Raw genomic sequence first — 14551 nt, 5'->3', positions numbered from 1 at the left:
TCCATTCTGCAAACTTACTGTAATTAATTGCTTTTCAATCATACGATTTTATTTCCCATATAACAAGGGTTCTCTTTAAGCAGCTCATCCTTTTTACACAAGCTTTAGTCCAGAACACATTTCCATGCGCAGAGCAAGTGCAACTGTCTGAATGGTTAACTGCTGCTTATAGAGACCTCTCACATTTATTGTTAGAGATAGTTTGTATTAGCAGGAAATTAAAAAAAAAAAAAAAAGAAAAAAAAAAGAAAAGATTCCTAGAAGTTTCTAAAATTATATCAGAAAACATTTTAAATTCCGTGTATGAATAATTGGGTTCACAAGGTCACCAGAGAAAGTAGAATTATGATATTGTAAAGTGAATGGAAAAAAAATTGGTGATCTGGTGCAATGACCTGGTTATGTTTTCTAGATAGATCTGGTTATATTTTTATTTTAAGTAGGTGCTGCTTATCTGCTTTCCTTGGATAAGGAAAGAGTTTTATGTACTAGAGCCCTTGTTTGCAGCTGCCTTCCACATTTGCAATGCTTCCTGGTCCTTGCTTGCTTTCTTAGGTGAGCTTGTTACTCTGTGAACTTTGGTGCGATCCACAATTTTGGTGAGGTAGAATTTATGCTATAAAACTGCTGAAAACAAATTCTAGTAGAAGCAAATATGGGAAACTCACATAAGAATTTACCTTCAAATTTCAGATTCTTTGTTGAATAGTATTACCCAGTGGAAACTTAAAATGAATTTTTATTCTTCTGTTTTTTTAAATTTTATTTTATTACTCTTTATTTCATTTCACTTCATGTTTCATTCCTTTTCCCAAGCAAATGCAATTGCTTGGGAAATTGCAAAGCAAATTGTCCTTTGCTGTGATTGGCTTTATATCAAAGGTATTTGGGTTTAAATTAACTTATATTTTATTTAATTATTAAATTGTATATCAAATACCCAATGGTCTTAAGCAGAGTATGTCTGGTTATTTTGTAAAATCATAAAGAAAAGTTAAAGATTTTTTGCTAATATCTAAGGTGTCTGATACAACGTAATCTGGCAGAATCACAGAGATAAGTCAGTTGTGTTCTTTCCTGTGTGTGTTAAACTACAGGAGACCTGTGATCAAATAGTAGCATATCAGTAATCTGACAACTTTAAATGAAATAATTCCCATTTTTGTGCTTAAGAGGAAGAATTTATTAATCTTTGTGCTATCTCTTGTTGAGGAAATGGAAGTAAATTTTGATGAAGTTTCTGTATATTGTTCCAATCTGTTTTTTATTGCTACTTACAATATATCACAACAGCAGACTTTTATTAATGTTCACACCTTATCTTTAACAGGAATATTTTACAATTTTATTCAACTATATTTTGTTCAGCCACTGTAGTAGTGCAGTAATAGTGTATCCCTTTCATGAGTAGCACAAAGAAAACGGTGTCTTATTCGAGTTCACAGAGGGCATGTTTCAGTGGAAGCACTCAGGGATAGCTCCTAGTTTCTGGATGCTGGTGCTCACCCCACGCAGAGGTGGCTGGCCAGGGAAAAGGCCAAGCCAGGAGGTTGCACTGTGAGAGTGCTCCTGCTTTGCAATTGCAGAGGAAGACTACTGGTTAAAATACCTCTCATTAGGTCATTCTCTTGAGGAAAAAAAAAATTCAGCTAAAAAATGCACTCTCTGTTTTGGCTTTGATCTTGCGTTCATAAAAGACTCAAAGAATTTGCATGGTAGTATACAGCTAGTCCATTATTGTTGCTAGCAAGAATGCAAGAAAATAGATATGCTAAGTGGGAGAGATGTGAGCAGTTAGCATTCCTTTATTATCAGAACTTAATCTAGATCAACTAAAATGCTTGCTGTTTTTGTCATGCCTCGAGGTAAAATTTCAGTGGTTATATATTCCTGTTTTTTAAGATAAAAGATGCTTATTGTTTTAGAACTCCTAAATTACTATCTTTAGGAAATTATAAATACGTAATAGGCTAAGTTCACCTCATTTTTAAGTATTTTGTACAAAAGACAATTGTTATAGCTGTGGCAAGCAATTTATGCATTACATACTTCTGTGCTTTTTCTTCTTTTGTCCCTTTCTTACATCATAAATAATTAAATAAGGGGAGAATTAGTAAGATGAGCAAACTAAGGTGTTATGGCCTTTTCCTCCATTAGGAGGAAAAGTGATGTGTACATATTGTGTAGAGAGGGGTTTTTTTTGTTTTTTTTGTTTTTTTTTTTTTTAAACCATCACATTTTCTTTCCTGCTATTTGTATAGATTTTTCTTTCTCAGAGAAATCCATTTGAGATAGGAAATGATCAAACTCCAATTTTGGGATTCCAGGCATTTTATGTTAATTTTTGTGTCTGCATGTAGTTTTTTTAGTGATATGTACACTGAGCAGTGCAACTGCAGTATTTGACTCCTACCCTAAATCAATTCCCTATTTTGTGTGTCAGTCTCAGTGTATTCAGCAGGTTGTACGCCAGCAGATGAAACAGATGTTTAGGCCATACTGGGATGGAGCGGCATGCTGCATCAGGACCTGGATATTCCTCTTGACATCTGGATGCTTCTGGGTTGGGAAGCCTGCCTTAGGCCAGGAGGCTGTAGGAGCCTTGTGGCAGTGAACATAGGGTCCTTGCTGCTCTTTAAGCGATTAGTGCACTGAAGCAGCAATAATGCTGAATTATCGCTTGGTTGCGTTCTTCTAAGGAATCTTGGGACAAAGAGAGAGTCAAGGAGGAGTATTTACAGTAAAGTCATGTTCAGGAAGACAAGACTAATTACCACATATTAAAAACCTTTCTTTGAAACAACTTAATGGTAAAATTGTTACAAACACTTCAGGAAACTTTTTACAAAGCCGTAAACAAATAGCTTACAGAAAAACCTCCCTTTCTCATTTAAAATCATTAGGATGAAAAAAGACAATTTCAGCTGTTTTCCAATTTCATGGTCTGGTCAAATTGTATGAAACAGACAACAAAATGTGACTGAAGACATGAAATCGAAGGTATACTAATGCTCATGCCTACTAGAGACAAAACTGGGAACTTCTAATAGCTGCAGGGAAGTATATTAGGTATGGAAGCTGTCTGACTTATGCATTGATTCTTTATAGTTTCACTTTATCAAGTTGAAAATTGTGCTGTATGTGCTGCTACAGCCTAAATTGTCTGCTGCAGCACTTTCCTTTATGATGTCTGTTATTTAAACACAATAGACATAGTATATTGCATGGAAATAGGTGTTTAATGTTTTGTGATTACTAGCTGTCAGACAAAATAGCATTTAGCATGGGTTTCTTCCCCCGCCCCCATCTTTATAAATTTTCATTGTTAAGACTATTTTGCGTTTATATGAGGGCCTTCCCAAACAGATTAGAGTTTTTTGGAGAGCATCAGGTAATATTCTGAAGAAGACTGGTTTGTTGTTCTCATTTAACCTCCAGTAATCTAAAGGGGTTATATTTAATTAACACTGGCTAAAGGCCTGACCTGAGAGGCAACCAAAAGTGATTGAACTGCATTTTCAGATCCAGGCTGTAATCTGTTGGGAGAGGAATAATAATAATAATAAAAAATTAGAAAGCACCATTTACTGAAATTCTTTCCAACTAAGCTGTATTTCAATGGGCCATTTAATGCTCAGATGGACAAAGGTATTACTTCAGTCATTGAATTGTAACAAACCCTTTCTCAGAGGCCCAGTTTAAAAACTCTACAGGAAAAGTGGCTTAGCATCATATTCTCAGCAGACCAACACTCAGTCTGTTTGGAAAGGGGGAAAAAAAGAAGTGAAATGAGGTGAGACACAACAGCCAAGTCAGTGAGGATTTTTGCCTCTCCCTCCAGTCAGTGGCTTCACAAGGGAATTACTCTTCAGAATGCAAGAGCTCCATATTCATTACAGAGGGCTTTCAAATATATACATATTTTTAGTAGCTGTTACTTTGTTCCCCGTGGTCAGCTTTCGGCGGCCTCCCTTTGTTCTTTTCTGACATGGCAGAAATGTAGTTTTCTCTCTGAGGGCATTAGAGCCCGTACCTATGCTTTACAGGGTTAGATTTTTGACTCGGTCAAGATGGAAGAAATAGGAAGTCTAATTTAAATACCACAGACTGAGACTCTTGTGAGCTGAGTAGTTATTTTGTTTCAACAGAGCCAATGTTACCTATATTCTGTGGTGATGTGAGATACCTAATGTACTGTCTGAACTTTAGTTGTATAAAATTTTAGGATATATCTGTGAATTCATGATTTTTTTGAAATTTTGATGCTGTCTCATTAAAAATTCTCAGCAGCCTCGTCTCTCATCACCCTATAGGGTGATGGGCTGACGTTATATCTTGAAAACTTGTCAAAGCACTATGAAACTAATAAACCAACTGCTTTACTTTCCAAGGGGAAACAAATGCAATATTACAGAGGCAACTGCCAGGTGCCAAATTATATACATTGTCTTAGCTACTTGCAGTGATTGATAATTTATTTGAGTTCTAAGCATTCTTTCTTGGCTTTGCCCAGAGCTTTACAGTAAACAGGTTGTGAGCAAGCATTTGCTGAGAGATTGTATTTAATTGTCATAATTAAATGAAATCAAAGGCATTTGATTTCTAAGGAGCATGATCTCAGGAACAATACATAAATGAGAGTTTCTGCATTTAGGCAGCAAAGCAGAGTGAGCTGTTTTGATGGCCATTTCTACTTCATTATGTCAAAGTAGGATGAGGTCAATAGAATGGGAAACAGTTTCCAAAAGAAACAAAAATGGTTTTAAGAGCACCTTAATGCACGTGTGCCTGAAGGCAGGTTAGATCTTTATTGCACTGGTGCATGTATTTTAGCTGTGCAGTGTTCTTCAGATTTACATGACTGTAACTGAGAGGGACTTTGATGTTGGATGTCTATGCTGTCAGGCCATAAACAGGTGGGGATGGGGAAAAATGAGTAAGTCTCTAAACATGGATCTTGCTGCAAGTATTTTCTCATTCCACTTGCTTGTTTCTTCTCTTTTCACAGAACAACAGTATTAGCTTTGGGACCAGAATGTATTTTCTGTCTATCCTCTACTTCAAAATAAAAAAATCTAATAATATTTAAAGAAAGATTAGTCAAATGGTAATTTCGTCTTCAGTTTATATTTGCCATTACACTGAAAACTGAAGTGGGTATTTTGTAGCTGGCAGTACTTATTCAGGCTCTCCCAATACAAGTATATAGTATGACAAATAAAACCAAACGTACAATAATTGTGCAGGAGTCACAACATGTAAGAGTAAGTCAAGGATAAAAAGTCTATCACTTTTCCAGAACACACGCCAACGGGATCATTGAGTTCATTCGTGTTTTGAGCAGGACTATTGTATGTGCTGTGGGACTGTTCTCTGTCAAGTAAGGACAACTTGCCTCTCCAAAAGATGAGGCAAGAAATGAAAATCTATGAAGAATAGATATGGTCTTGCTAATTGTTTTCCCCAGCAGAAGTCTGGATCTTTGTCACTGACTAATTTAACAGATCCTCTTAACATCTGTCCAGCAGACTGTGGACTTTATTAGCAGACAAGAGACCCACCAGTCTTAGAGCCTGCTGGGTCCGTCTTCATCTTCACAGCTGTGGATTAACTCAGACTTTCCAGAAGAGGACAACCATATGGGATAATTGGTGTCACTGGGTAGCTAAAAAAAATACGAAGCAACAAATGTCATCCAAACACAATTCACTGTTTTTACAGCCACAATTACTAGTCTGTTTAAGAAATAAGAAAGGCAGCATTACACTAAAAAAAGAAAATCTATTCATATCTGTGTGGGAACCTAATCAGGCTCTTGTTTCCAATGACGATGGCTCCACAGTTGCACCAGGTCTGCAAAAAGAATGCTCCTTTTGTGTGCCGATAATGTGGAAGCGATAAAATTTCCTATAAGAGACATATGTGTTTACATCATGAGATGTGTTATTTGACAAAACGCTTTGTTCTCTGCATATTTTCCACTCAGAGTTTCATGCTGGGTTGTTTTGCTGGAAAGCTTTGATTAGCTAGAATTAGTTGCTGAAGTAAAATAGACACTTTTGTTTTATGAGTCCTCTTGCTGAGCTGTAAATTATAGTAAAACATATAAGGAGTGACAGAAAGAAGTGCTGATTTGAACCTCTGACCCATGATCGGCATAAAAACATAAGATAACTCTTTCAAAGGACTACTGAGAGCCATAAATATTCCATGGTCCACTTAAAGTTAGGCCCTTTTAACAAAATAAAGCTGTTATTTTGCATAAGGGGATCTTGACTCCACAGTGCTACAGCAATGTGAGCTGCAGTATCTAAAATGTGTAGAGATTCTTTTATCTTTGGTATAGGTTGGCCATTATCTGCAGCAGGGCAGCAGAAGCTATGAGAGTGATTTTTCTTTTTCTGAACCAGTACAATGAATTTCTAGTCAGTAAAAGGAGTTGGAACCAGCAGGCATTCAGTGGTAAAATCCAGGTATCTGTTACTCTGCACCTTTAGAGAGGAGCAAAACAGGAATTTGTATCTTCTAAGAAGACAGGCACTGAGTGGAATTTAGGGCCAAATAAGAGTTTTCCTTGATAATATATAGAATAGTAGTGACAGACACTGAAATTACTTGTGTTAATAGTTCAAAAAACCTGAAGTGAATGAATAGGAATAACTGGAAAAATTATTCTTTTAGCTTAGATTTATTTTTTTTCCAGTACATGCACACCTGAACATACGTGGAAAACTGCAGTCTTCTAACTGTTCCTGTGAATACAGAATGTATTTGTAATTTTAAAATCTCAGTTAGTTTGCACATATTGGTCTGTAATAAATCTGGGCGCACATTATCCAGCAAGTACATAAATAATCACTGCAACGGTCTTTATTATTGTGACATTCGTTATGATAATTCATTGGCTGCCTGCCTGTGTTACACCTTAAGGCCTTTTACAAAGTTATTTGGTGCAGTGTTATAAGAAGTAGAGGCTAGTCACACTCCCTAACAGTGAGCTGACACTGCTGTAGGGAGATATACGAGTTTTAAAATCTGAATGTTAACTCCACTATGGATAGGTTAGGCAAGTAAAAACAAGGGAAAGAAAAGAATGATGGTGTTAAAAGGAAATCATGTACAAGTATTTTGCCACTGGAATTCTACAGAGAAAAAGAATTTCTAAAAATTTGTTGCTTATTATTTATACTGTTTCTAAATCAAAGACTTATTTTCCTAATTGTTACTCCAACTTCCTGTAGCTGTACTTGATCAACACTGTTTCAAGTATACCCAAATAAGGCCAAATAGTTCTCAAGTCATTTAGCATAAACCTGTGAGTTAAGCTAATGTTGCATACTTGTTGGCTCTTAAATAGCACTTGCTATCTGTGTGGTGGCATATGTGAAGATGAGAGGAGGGTCTGTCCCGCAGTACTTGCTCATCTTTAAAACTGACCTTAATTTGATTTTTTATCATTTTTCTTAGTACTAATGGAGAAAATGCTAATGAGACATCCAAATTTCATCAGAAGATATTTATAAAATACACTCTTGTAGCAGGTAGCATTTACACAAATACATTGCAAAATAAAATAAAGCATTCACTTTTAGCATCAAATGCTTTATCTGTTAATTTGAAGGAATCTTATTAGCATCAACAAAAGCTTTGATTTTTCCAGGTCTCAGATTTTTTTTTAAATTCAAATAACGGTTGCTTTTCTGTATATGTACATTTTCTTTAGTATATGTAGCTTTCCTTCTCTTTCTCCTCTTTCTCCTCCTTTTGTGTGGAGAGCACTCCCAGGACACAGATGCTGAGCTACGGAAGGTGTTTTTCTGGTGACGGCATCTGGCTTCTTGGCAGACTCTACAGGCAGTAGCTGCCTCCAAGTTGCCCCTGGGTTTGTCACATGGTTAAGTTGCTGATGAGTTACTTACGCTGTCTCATGTTTCTGGATGCCATTTTCTGTTAACTTACCTCTCACTCTAAGGTTCTGCATCAAAAGGCATCTTCAAACAAAGAAAGACAGCCTTGTACTACTTATTTTTTATTTTTTCATATATATACATAATCCAATAATCCCTTTTGTTACCTTGGTGCTAAAGTAGAAGCCTCAACTGTCGTGTTAGTCCCTGAATGTAATTGGTGTAAAAAACATCTCATATATATATATAAAGCCATCTATATACAACAGTAGGAAGGAATAAAAACAAATATCATTACTTTAGAAATGGTTCTTGCACACATTAAGGTGTCTGAGTTTTTTTTAGTAGGATACTTATGCTTTGGCATTGTTTTTTTTTAAAAAATATTCCTGACCTGGACTGCGAAAGGCTGCGCCAGTGACATTGGGTCAGATCAGCAGTAAACATTTGATTAGCTATGATATCCAAAGCATGGGGTTGAGCACTAATCCATTCATCTTTCAAACAGAAAATAAATTTTTCAAATGTGGACTTTGTCAAACAGGATAAATGAAACATCAAGATTATTTTAAGCACCTCTACAACAATTGTAAAAAAAAAAAAAAAAAAAAAAAAAAAAGGCTGTCAAAAAGCAGTCCAACTGCAAGTGGGATTATTTGGGTAGCTTCTCTTCAGAAGCATTTGTTGGAAATAGTAAAGATGTTGTTGCTTTTGGTGAGCTTGTAAAACTCTTTGTGATTAGACAGTTCTGAGTGTTATTATTGTATGTAATATACTTGGAAGAAAAATTCTAGAATTATAGCTTTGCAACACTATGTACTAAATATACTATGGAAAAAATAACTGCATTACCTCTTGTAGTGCAGGATTTCAACAGCACTTGCAGTCACTCCTTAAAGTTTTTTATCTTTAGAAACCAAATTACTCATTGTCTAAATAGCTGAACTTTCATCTCTATAAATAAGATATTTCAGCTTTGCACAATTCATTTAAAATGCTGACAAATAAGGATTCTCACTTGATTCTCAGTAGTTCTATTGTTCAGTGTCATTTAGTGTAGCAAGTGTATTTGTTGAAGATGTAACAGGACTTGCATTTTTGGTAATGAAAGACTTTAGAATTAATCTGTGTCCATAATATTTAGCATTTGTTTCTAAGAGGAGGAAAAAAAAGAAAAAAAAAAGATGATGATAATAAAAAATCTACGCCTCAGGAGAAATACTGTACAAATACATAAAAAGGAGTGTGTCTTTTCACTTTGGTCATAAATCTTTTAATAAAAGAAAATAAAAACATAAATGTTTCTAGAACAGATATCTTCTTTTTTCCTTAGCTCAAGCTAGTTTCCACTGCATTTCTCTCTAGGTCGTCTTCCAAGTACATCCACTGCAATTCATTGTGCTAGGTCAGCCTTCATCACCTGCTCTTTGATTCTCTGTTACACTGACTATTATGTTCACTCTCTTTCTTAACTCCATACTTCTCGTACTTCTTTGCTATTGTTTCTTCAGAATTCTACTGCAAATAATAATGTCTGAATTATAACCCCACTGCTGTAACTGAATTCTCCCTCACCAAAGCGGTCAGTTGAAATGTCTATTTATTTCCTTTTCGTTCTTGTATATCCAAGTGCAACTGCTGTCTCCATTTCTTCCCTGGGCTTATCTACCTGAAGAAAGTGCCTCCCTCAATAGCAGCAGTTGATCACTTCTCTTTATTGAAATATCTTATTTTTCCACAATGCCTGCACATTGACAAGCCACTGGTAAGAAGGTTATGATTATCATAATTCTGTGTTAGGTGGTAAAACAGCTTGTCACAAAGTTAACAAGTTGTTGTCAGTGCAAATCTCCCTTAAGTGTGTTGATTTAAGGCCCATTCTATTTTCCTCACCATGTGTTACTTCTGTAACATTTGATTCTCAAAAATTCTTCACCTTTATTCATTCGTTTAGACATAGATGCTGCAGCCCACGAGGTAAGTACCAGTATTTCTGTTGTAAAAATAATAATAATAATAAAAAATCTGGTGCATAGAAAGCACATTTACTGGGCTCAGTGTCATTCAGCAGAGCGTATGTGTAGGAACATCACAGGACTACGTGCAGGCAAAAAGGGACCTGAGCTGATGAAAGAATTTTGATTATCCAAAGCTAGTTGAAAAAAATAGTTGACAAACTATTGAAAAAATGTTGTGGAAACCTGGGAGAGGGATGTGTAGGCCTAAGGCCTTTGTCTTCTGCTAAGATATGAACATTGACAGTGAAGGCAGTTATCCATGTATAGTGTGAAAATATCCCACAAAGGTGCTGTCAAACTTAGATGACATTAAGAAAGGTCTAAACATTTGGATAAGCCAAGATGTTCTATTATTAGTTCACAGTTTTGTTTGTCAAATTTTAGATTGTGGATGATATATTTTTATAAATACAGTGAGGTGGAAATAATTCATCAAATGTCGTAGGCAATTTCAAAAGCTGGGAATGCTTCCCCTCTTAGCCCCCAACATAATTCTCCCCCCAGTTATTATTTTCATTACTTGTTTGATTCTTCTTGGATTGTAGCCCTAAGCAGTAGGAAGGGCTTGGTATGAATTCTGCTGTTTCCAGGTAAAAAAAATCAGTATGTACTTGTGCTGTGCTGTGGCCATGCTGAGTACAGCACTTTCTCACTCAGCTGTTGTTTTTCTTTTGGTAGATGAACATCATTCTGACCCATAGTGACCTCCAACTTTCATAAATTCCCCTCAGATTTTCAGTTGATTAGGGTTAGAATAGAGTTTTGGAAACAAGTGCTTAAGTTGATAAGCTTGTGAGTTCACAGGTGCCTAAGTGTGAGACTTCATTTGTCATTGCCTTAAGTGAGACTTATGGCATTTCAAAATCCTACTCTTCAATGTCAGATCATGACATTACAAGAAACCTGGTTCTGAAAGCTGTAAAACTACATCCTTAGCTGATTTTCAAAATTGTTAACTATTGCAGGAGCATTCAGTAACTCAAAATCAGTATTACTTATAGCTGGATTCTGGGAACTGGATTGTAAGAATCTAACTTAGTGACCTTTTTGAAAAAGAAATAAATCAGGCCATATATTTTTAAGGATTCTTAAAACAATCATGAATACTTGACGATTTTGAATATCTAATTTGTAATCAAGAGCCTTCTGAGTCAGTGATCGGCATCAGGGTTATGTAAAGCTGTTCTCTTCATGTGCTAAAGATATAGTGAAAAGAAGATATGGTTCGGTGTTTGAGGTAGGTTAATTTTTTTCAGTCACTACTCAATAGCTGGTGGGTTAGAATTTCAATTGAAAAAATTCAATTGAAGATTTTCCTTTTCAGCACTGAAAGCCAACAATCAGCATTCATTCACTTTTTTTTTGATTTTTTTTTTTCTCCTTAATCTTGCAAATAAAAGCTTCACAACCTGACCATTTCAATGTGAGGTCCTAAATTTTGTGCTATGATGGTGCTATTTGCAAAAATATCAATTTTATCCCTGCATCAGTGGTGTGTTTTCCAGATTGGCTAGCTTCCCGTCCAAACTAGTATTTAAAAGAAGTTATACAACCTTCCAGTCCACATTGCAGTTTTGCTCGCACTAGTGTGAATTCTTGCAAGGTTTGCAATCGTTTATGGAACAGCTTTGTTTTAAAGTCTATGCAAACCAGAATGCTAATTACTGTTACTTATTTTTACATTTGCTTTTATTGTGTAAAAGAAATTTATAGAAATGCCAGGCTAAAGCTGGTCCTGTGACCTTGGAGTAACTTAGTGATGAATTTTATATATGCTTTTATATATATATATACATATATTATATATATAAAAACATATATATTATATAACATATATAATGTATGTATATGTTATATATAGAAAATATATAACACATATATGTAACATATATTTTTTATTTTCTGCCTCCATTTAGGAACATTTCATCGCCACTGCTTGCGGGGCAGCCAATAAGTCCCTCAAGATATTGGGAAGGGAGTGATTAATAACAAATTTAATTCTGTTTTTAATGTTCGCATTTCCAAAATCAAAAAATTGCCTAGACAGTCACTTTAAAGCTTGCTTTTGTTGTTACTGTCTCTGTGACCCTTAAATACTGAGAACATTTTGGTTGCCAGTCCTACTGCGGTTCAAGTACCAAGCCATTGGTGAGGCCTTCCCTGACCGGAGTGTCTGGCATCCCATTTTGCCTTAGGCTTGAGATGCCTGGTCAACGTAAGCTGTACTATGGGCTGCCAGCATTCGGGTGTGACAAGCACACCTTTGCTCGCTTGTCACTGCTGATGGAGCTGCCAGCTCCATCTGCTGTGTGTGCCGGGCCTGCGGCCAGGAGCTGGCAGCGGGGGCCGCGGGGTGGCCGCTGTGAGGTGAGGCCAGGGCTGCCCCCATCCGGCTCCAGCCGCTGCCACCCAGGCCACAGCCAAGCCCATCAGCGAGTTGGTGGCACCTTAGGGACAGCGTGTTTAAGAAAGGGATAAATGCTGCATGGCAGTGAGGGATGAGGGAAAAAAAGTGTGAAAAACACCCCTGCAAGCACCCCGGCCGGGAGAGTGGCAGGAGGTAGAGGGCTCAGGACTGTGAGGGTGTGAAGATGAGTTGGGGAAAAGTAGGGGCATGTGGGAAAGGAGCTTTAACTTTAGTCTGTGTATTACCATCCCTACTCTACTGTAATTAGCAATTAATAAAATTGTTTTTCACTAAGTTTAGTTGGTTTTGCCCGTGAGGGTAAAAAAGGGGTAAGTGATCTCCTGGTCTTTACCTAGGCCCATGATCTTTTTCATCTTTACCCAGTCCTGTTGAGAAGGGGGAGGGAGAGAGCAGCTGGGTGACTTCATACAAGCAATGCATCCTAGTGAGCAGGCATAGCATAACCTGCAGAATATGCCTTTAATTTATAGGCCACTACCAAAGCAGTAAGATCCCAGTAGTGTGTATGCCGGGGGGAAGCAACTACTGTATACAATGCATTTCCATTTTTTAGAACATCACAGCAAGCTGGGAAATTAGTTTTCTGGCAAGGAAAAAAGCTAGCACCTTAGCCAAAATATTTAAACACCACTGGTTTCAAAATATTTATCTGTGATCCTTTTGTAGCCTTTGCATGGTATTGAAAAAGGATGTCAGGAAACAAACAAACAAACAACAGCTTCCATTTGTCACCCAGAGTTCTGGCTGTGCCCCTCCTTCATGCGTTTGTCTAGCCACTGAGTCACTGAGCTTGCAGTATTGTGCAACTTTCATTTCTGTGGAGGCTTGTTATATTAGAGAAATTGTTCCAAAGAAAGCAACAATTATGACATAAGCACATCTGGCTCTTGCAAATTATTCTTTATTAAGCTTTCATTTAATTACATGTGCTGAAAGGTCTGCTTTTGATTACTGTAATTTTTTTTATTTGTCCATCTGAATGATAGTAATGTTGGAAATTACATACAAACCACCTGGCTTTTTTCTCACTAATAAGGCAAAGTTTATATAGATTTATGTGTAGAAGAGGGATTAGGATCTTCCCTGTTTATGTTAGAAGAATTATTGCTGATGCTAATTCAAGGTGAGAGTTTAAATTTGGTCACTGGGAGGAAATTAAACCTATTTGGTTTTGTTCAGTAAATGCTTTAGATTGGTAAGAGTAGTTTACTTTAATGTACACATCTTTTATTATGCTTCACTTAAACTTATGAAAAGTTGGATGCATATTCCATTAGTGTTTTTTTTTTTTTGTATTTTCATAACTATTTACAGGAATTTTTAAGGCCTACACTCTCATTAACATTTATAGAAGGTAAAGATAACAATCACTGTACACTGAGGTGGAGACATACCCTGTTGCCTATTTTAACTTTTCTTGCTATCTAAAGCAGATGCAGCATTGACTTTTGGTAGCAAAGGATTCCCATGTCAGCTTCCAGCAGAGGTTCTAAAGTTGACATTTTGTAGAAGGCCTGAAACATGGATTGTTTCTGACGGGTTGATATCTCTTTATCATAAGCAGTCTCACAGTAGTGCCAATTTTTGGCGTATTTGGGCACAGTATTACACTTTGCTCTTTACTGTGACCGAGATGGACAATATTTACTGCAAGAGTGAAAAAGAAATAGATACAAAACAAGCTTAAGAAGAAAGGTATCAGTGCGTGGAAGTTTGCTAGGGTTGTTTGTTTGTTTGTTTTTTCTTTTTCTTTTTAATAATGAGAAGGGAAAAGCCACAAGCAGGAATGTGCTAAAAAAAAATAAAAACTTCATCTCTCAGTCGCTCAAGAGAAGCAACAGCAGGGCAATAAAAATTACGTACACTTACAGCTTCTCTTCTAGGAATTTTGCAGGAATATGTTGTATATCTTCTTGTCTTCCAGCAACTGTATGCAGCTCAGCTGGCAAGCATGCAAGTTTCTCCTGGAGCCAAAATGCCATCTACTCCACAGCCACCAAATACAACAGGGGCACTCTCACCCACTGGGATGAAAAATGAGAAGAGAGGGACCAGTCCGGTAACTCAAGTTAAGGTATTGCTTATTAAAGAAAAAAGTTAGCATCTAAAAAGTATAGCGAAACTAATTGCTCTACTTGTTTTACATCTGGAAGTTGAAGCACATAAAAGCTCTTCAATATTCAAATAAAATGTTCAGG

At 36.5% G+C, this 14551-nt stretch overlaps 1 protein-coding gene across 29 annotated transcripts in view; it reads left to right on the top strand.

The window, feature by feature from the left end:
* SOX6 (SRY-box transcription factor 6) overlaps positions 1–14551 on the top strand; it is a 415066-nt gene that overhangs the window by 332531 nt on the left and 67984 nt on the right. For all 29 annotated transcript variants that reach the window (XM_066997629.1, XM_066997630.1, XM_066997638.1 and 26 more), the window contains one exon: positions 14278–14427. In XM_066997629.1, coding sequence (XP_066853730.1) covers positions 14278–14427 — 150 coding nt within the window. The remainder of the gene's footprint in view (positions 1–14277; positions 14428–14551) is intronic.

Source organism: Anser cygnoides, chromosome 5, assembly GCF_040182565.1.
Source record: "Anser cygnoides isolate HZ-2024a breed goose chromosome 5, Taihu_goose_T2T_genome, whole genome shotgun sequence".
Classification (NCBI taxonomy): Eukaryota; Metazoa; Chordata; class Aves; order Anseriformes; family Anatidae; genus Anser; species Anser cygnoides.
This window is presented reverse-complemented; position numbering and strand designations above follow the sequence as displayed.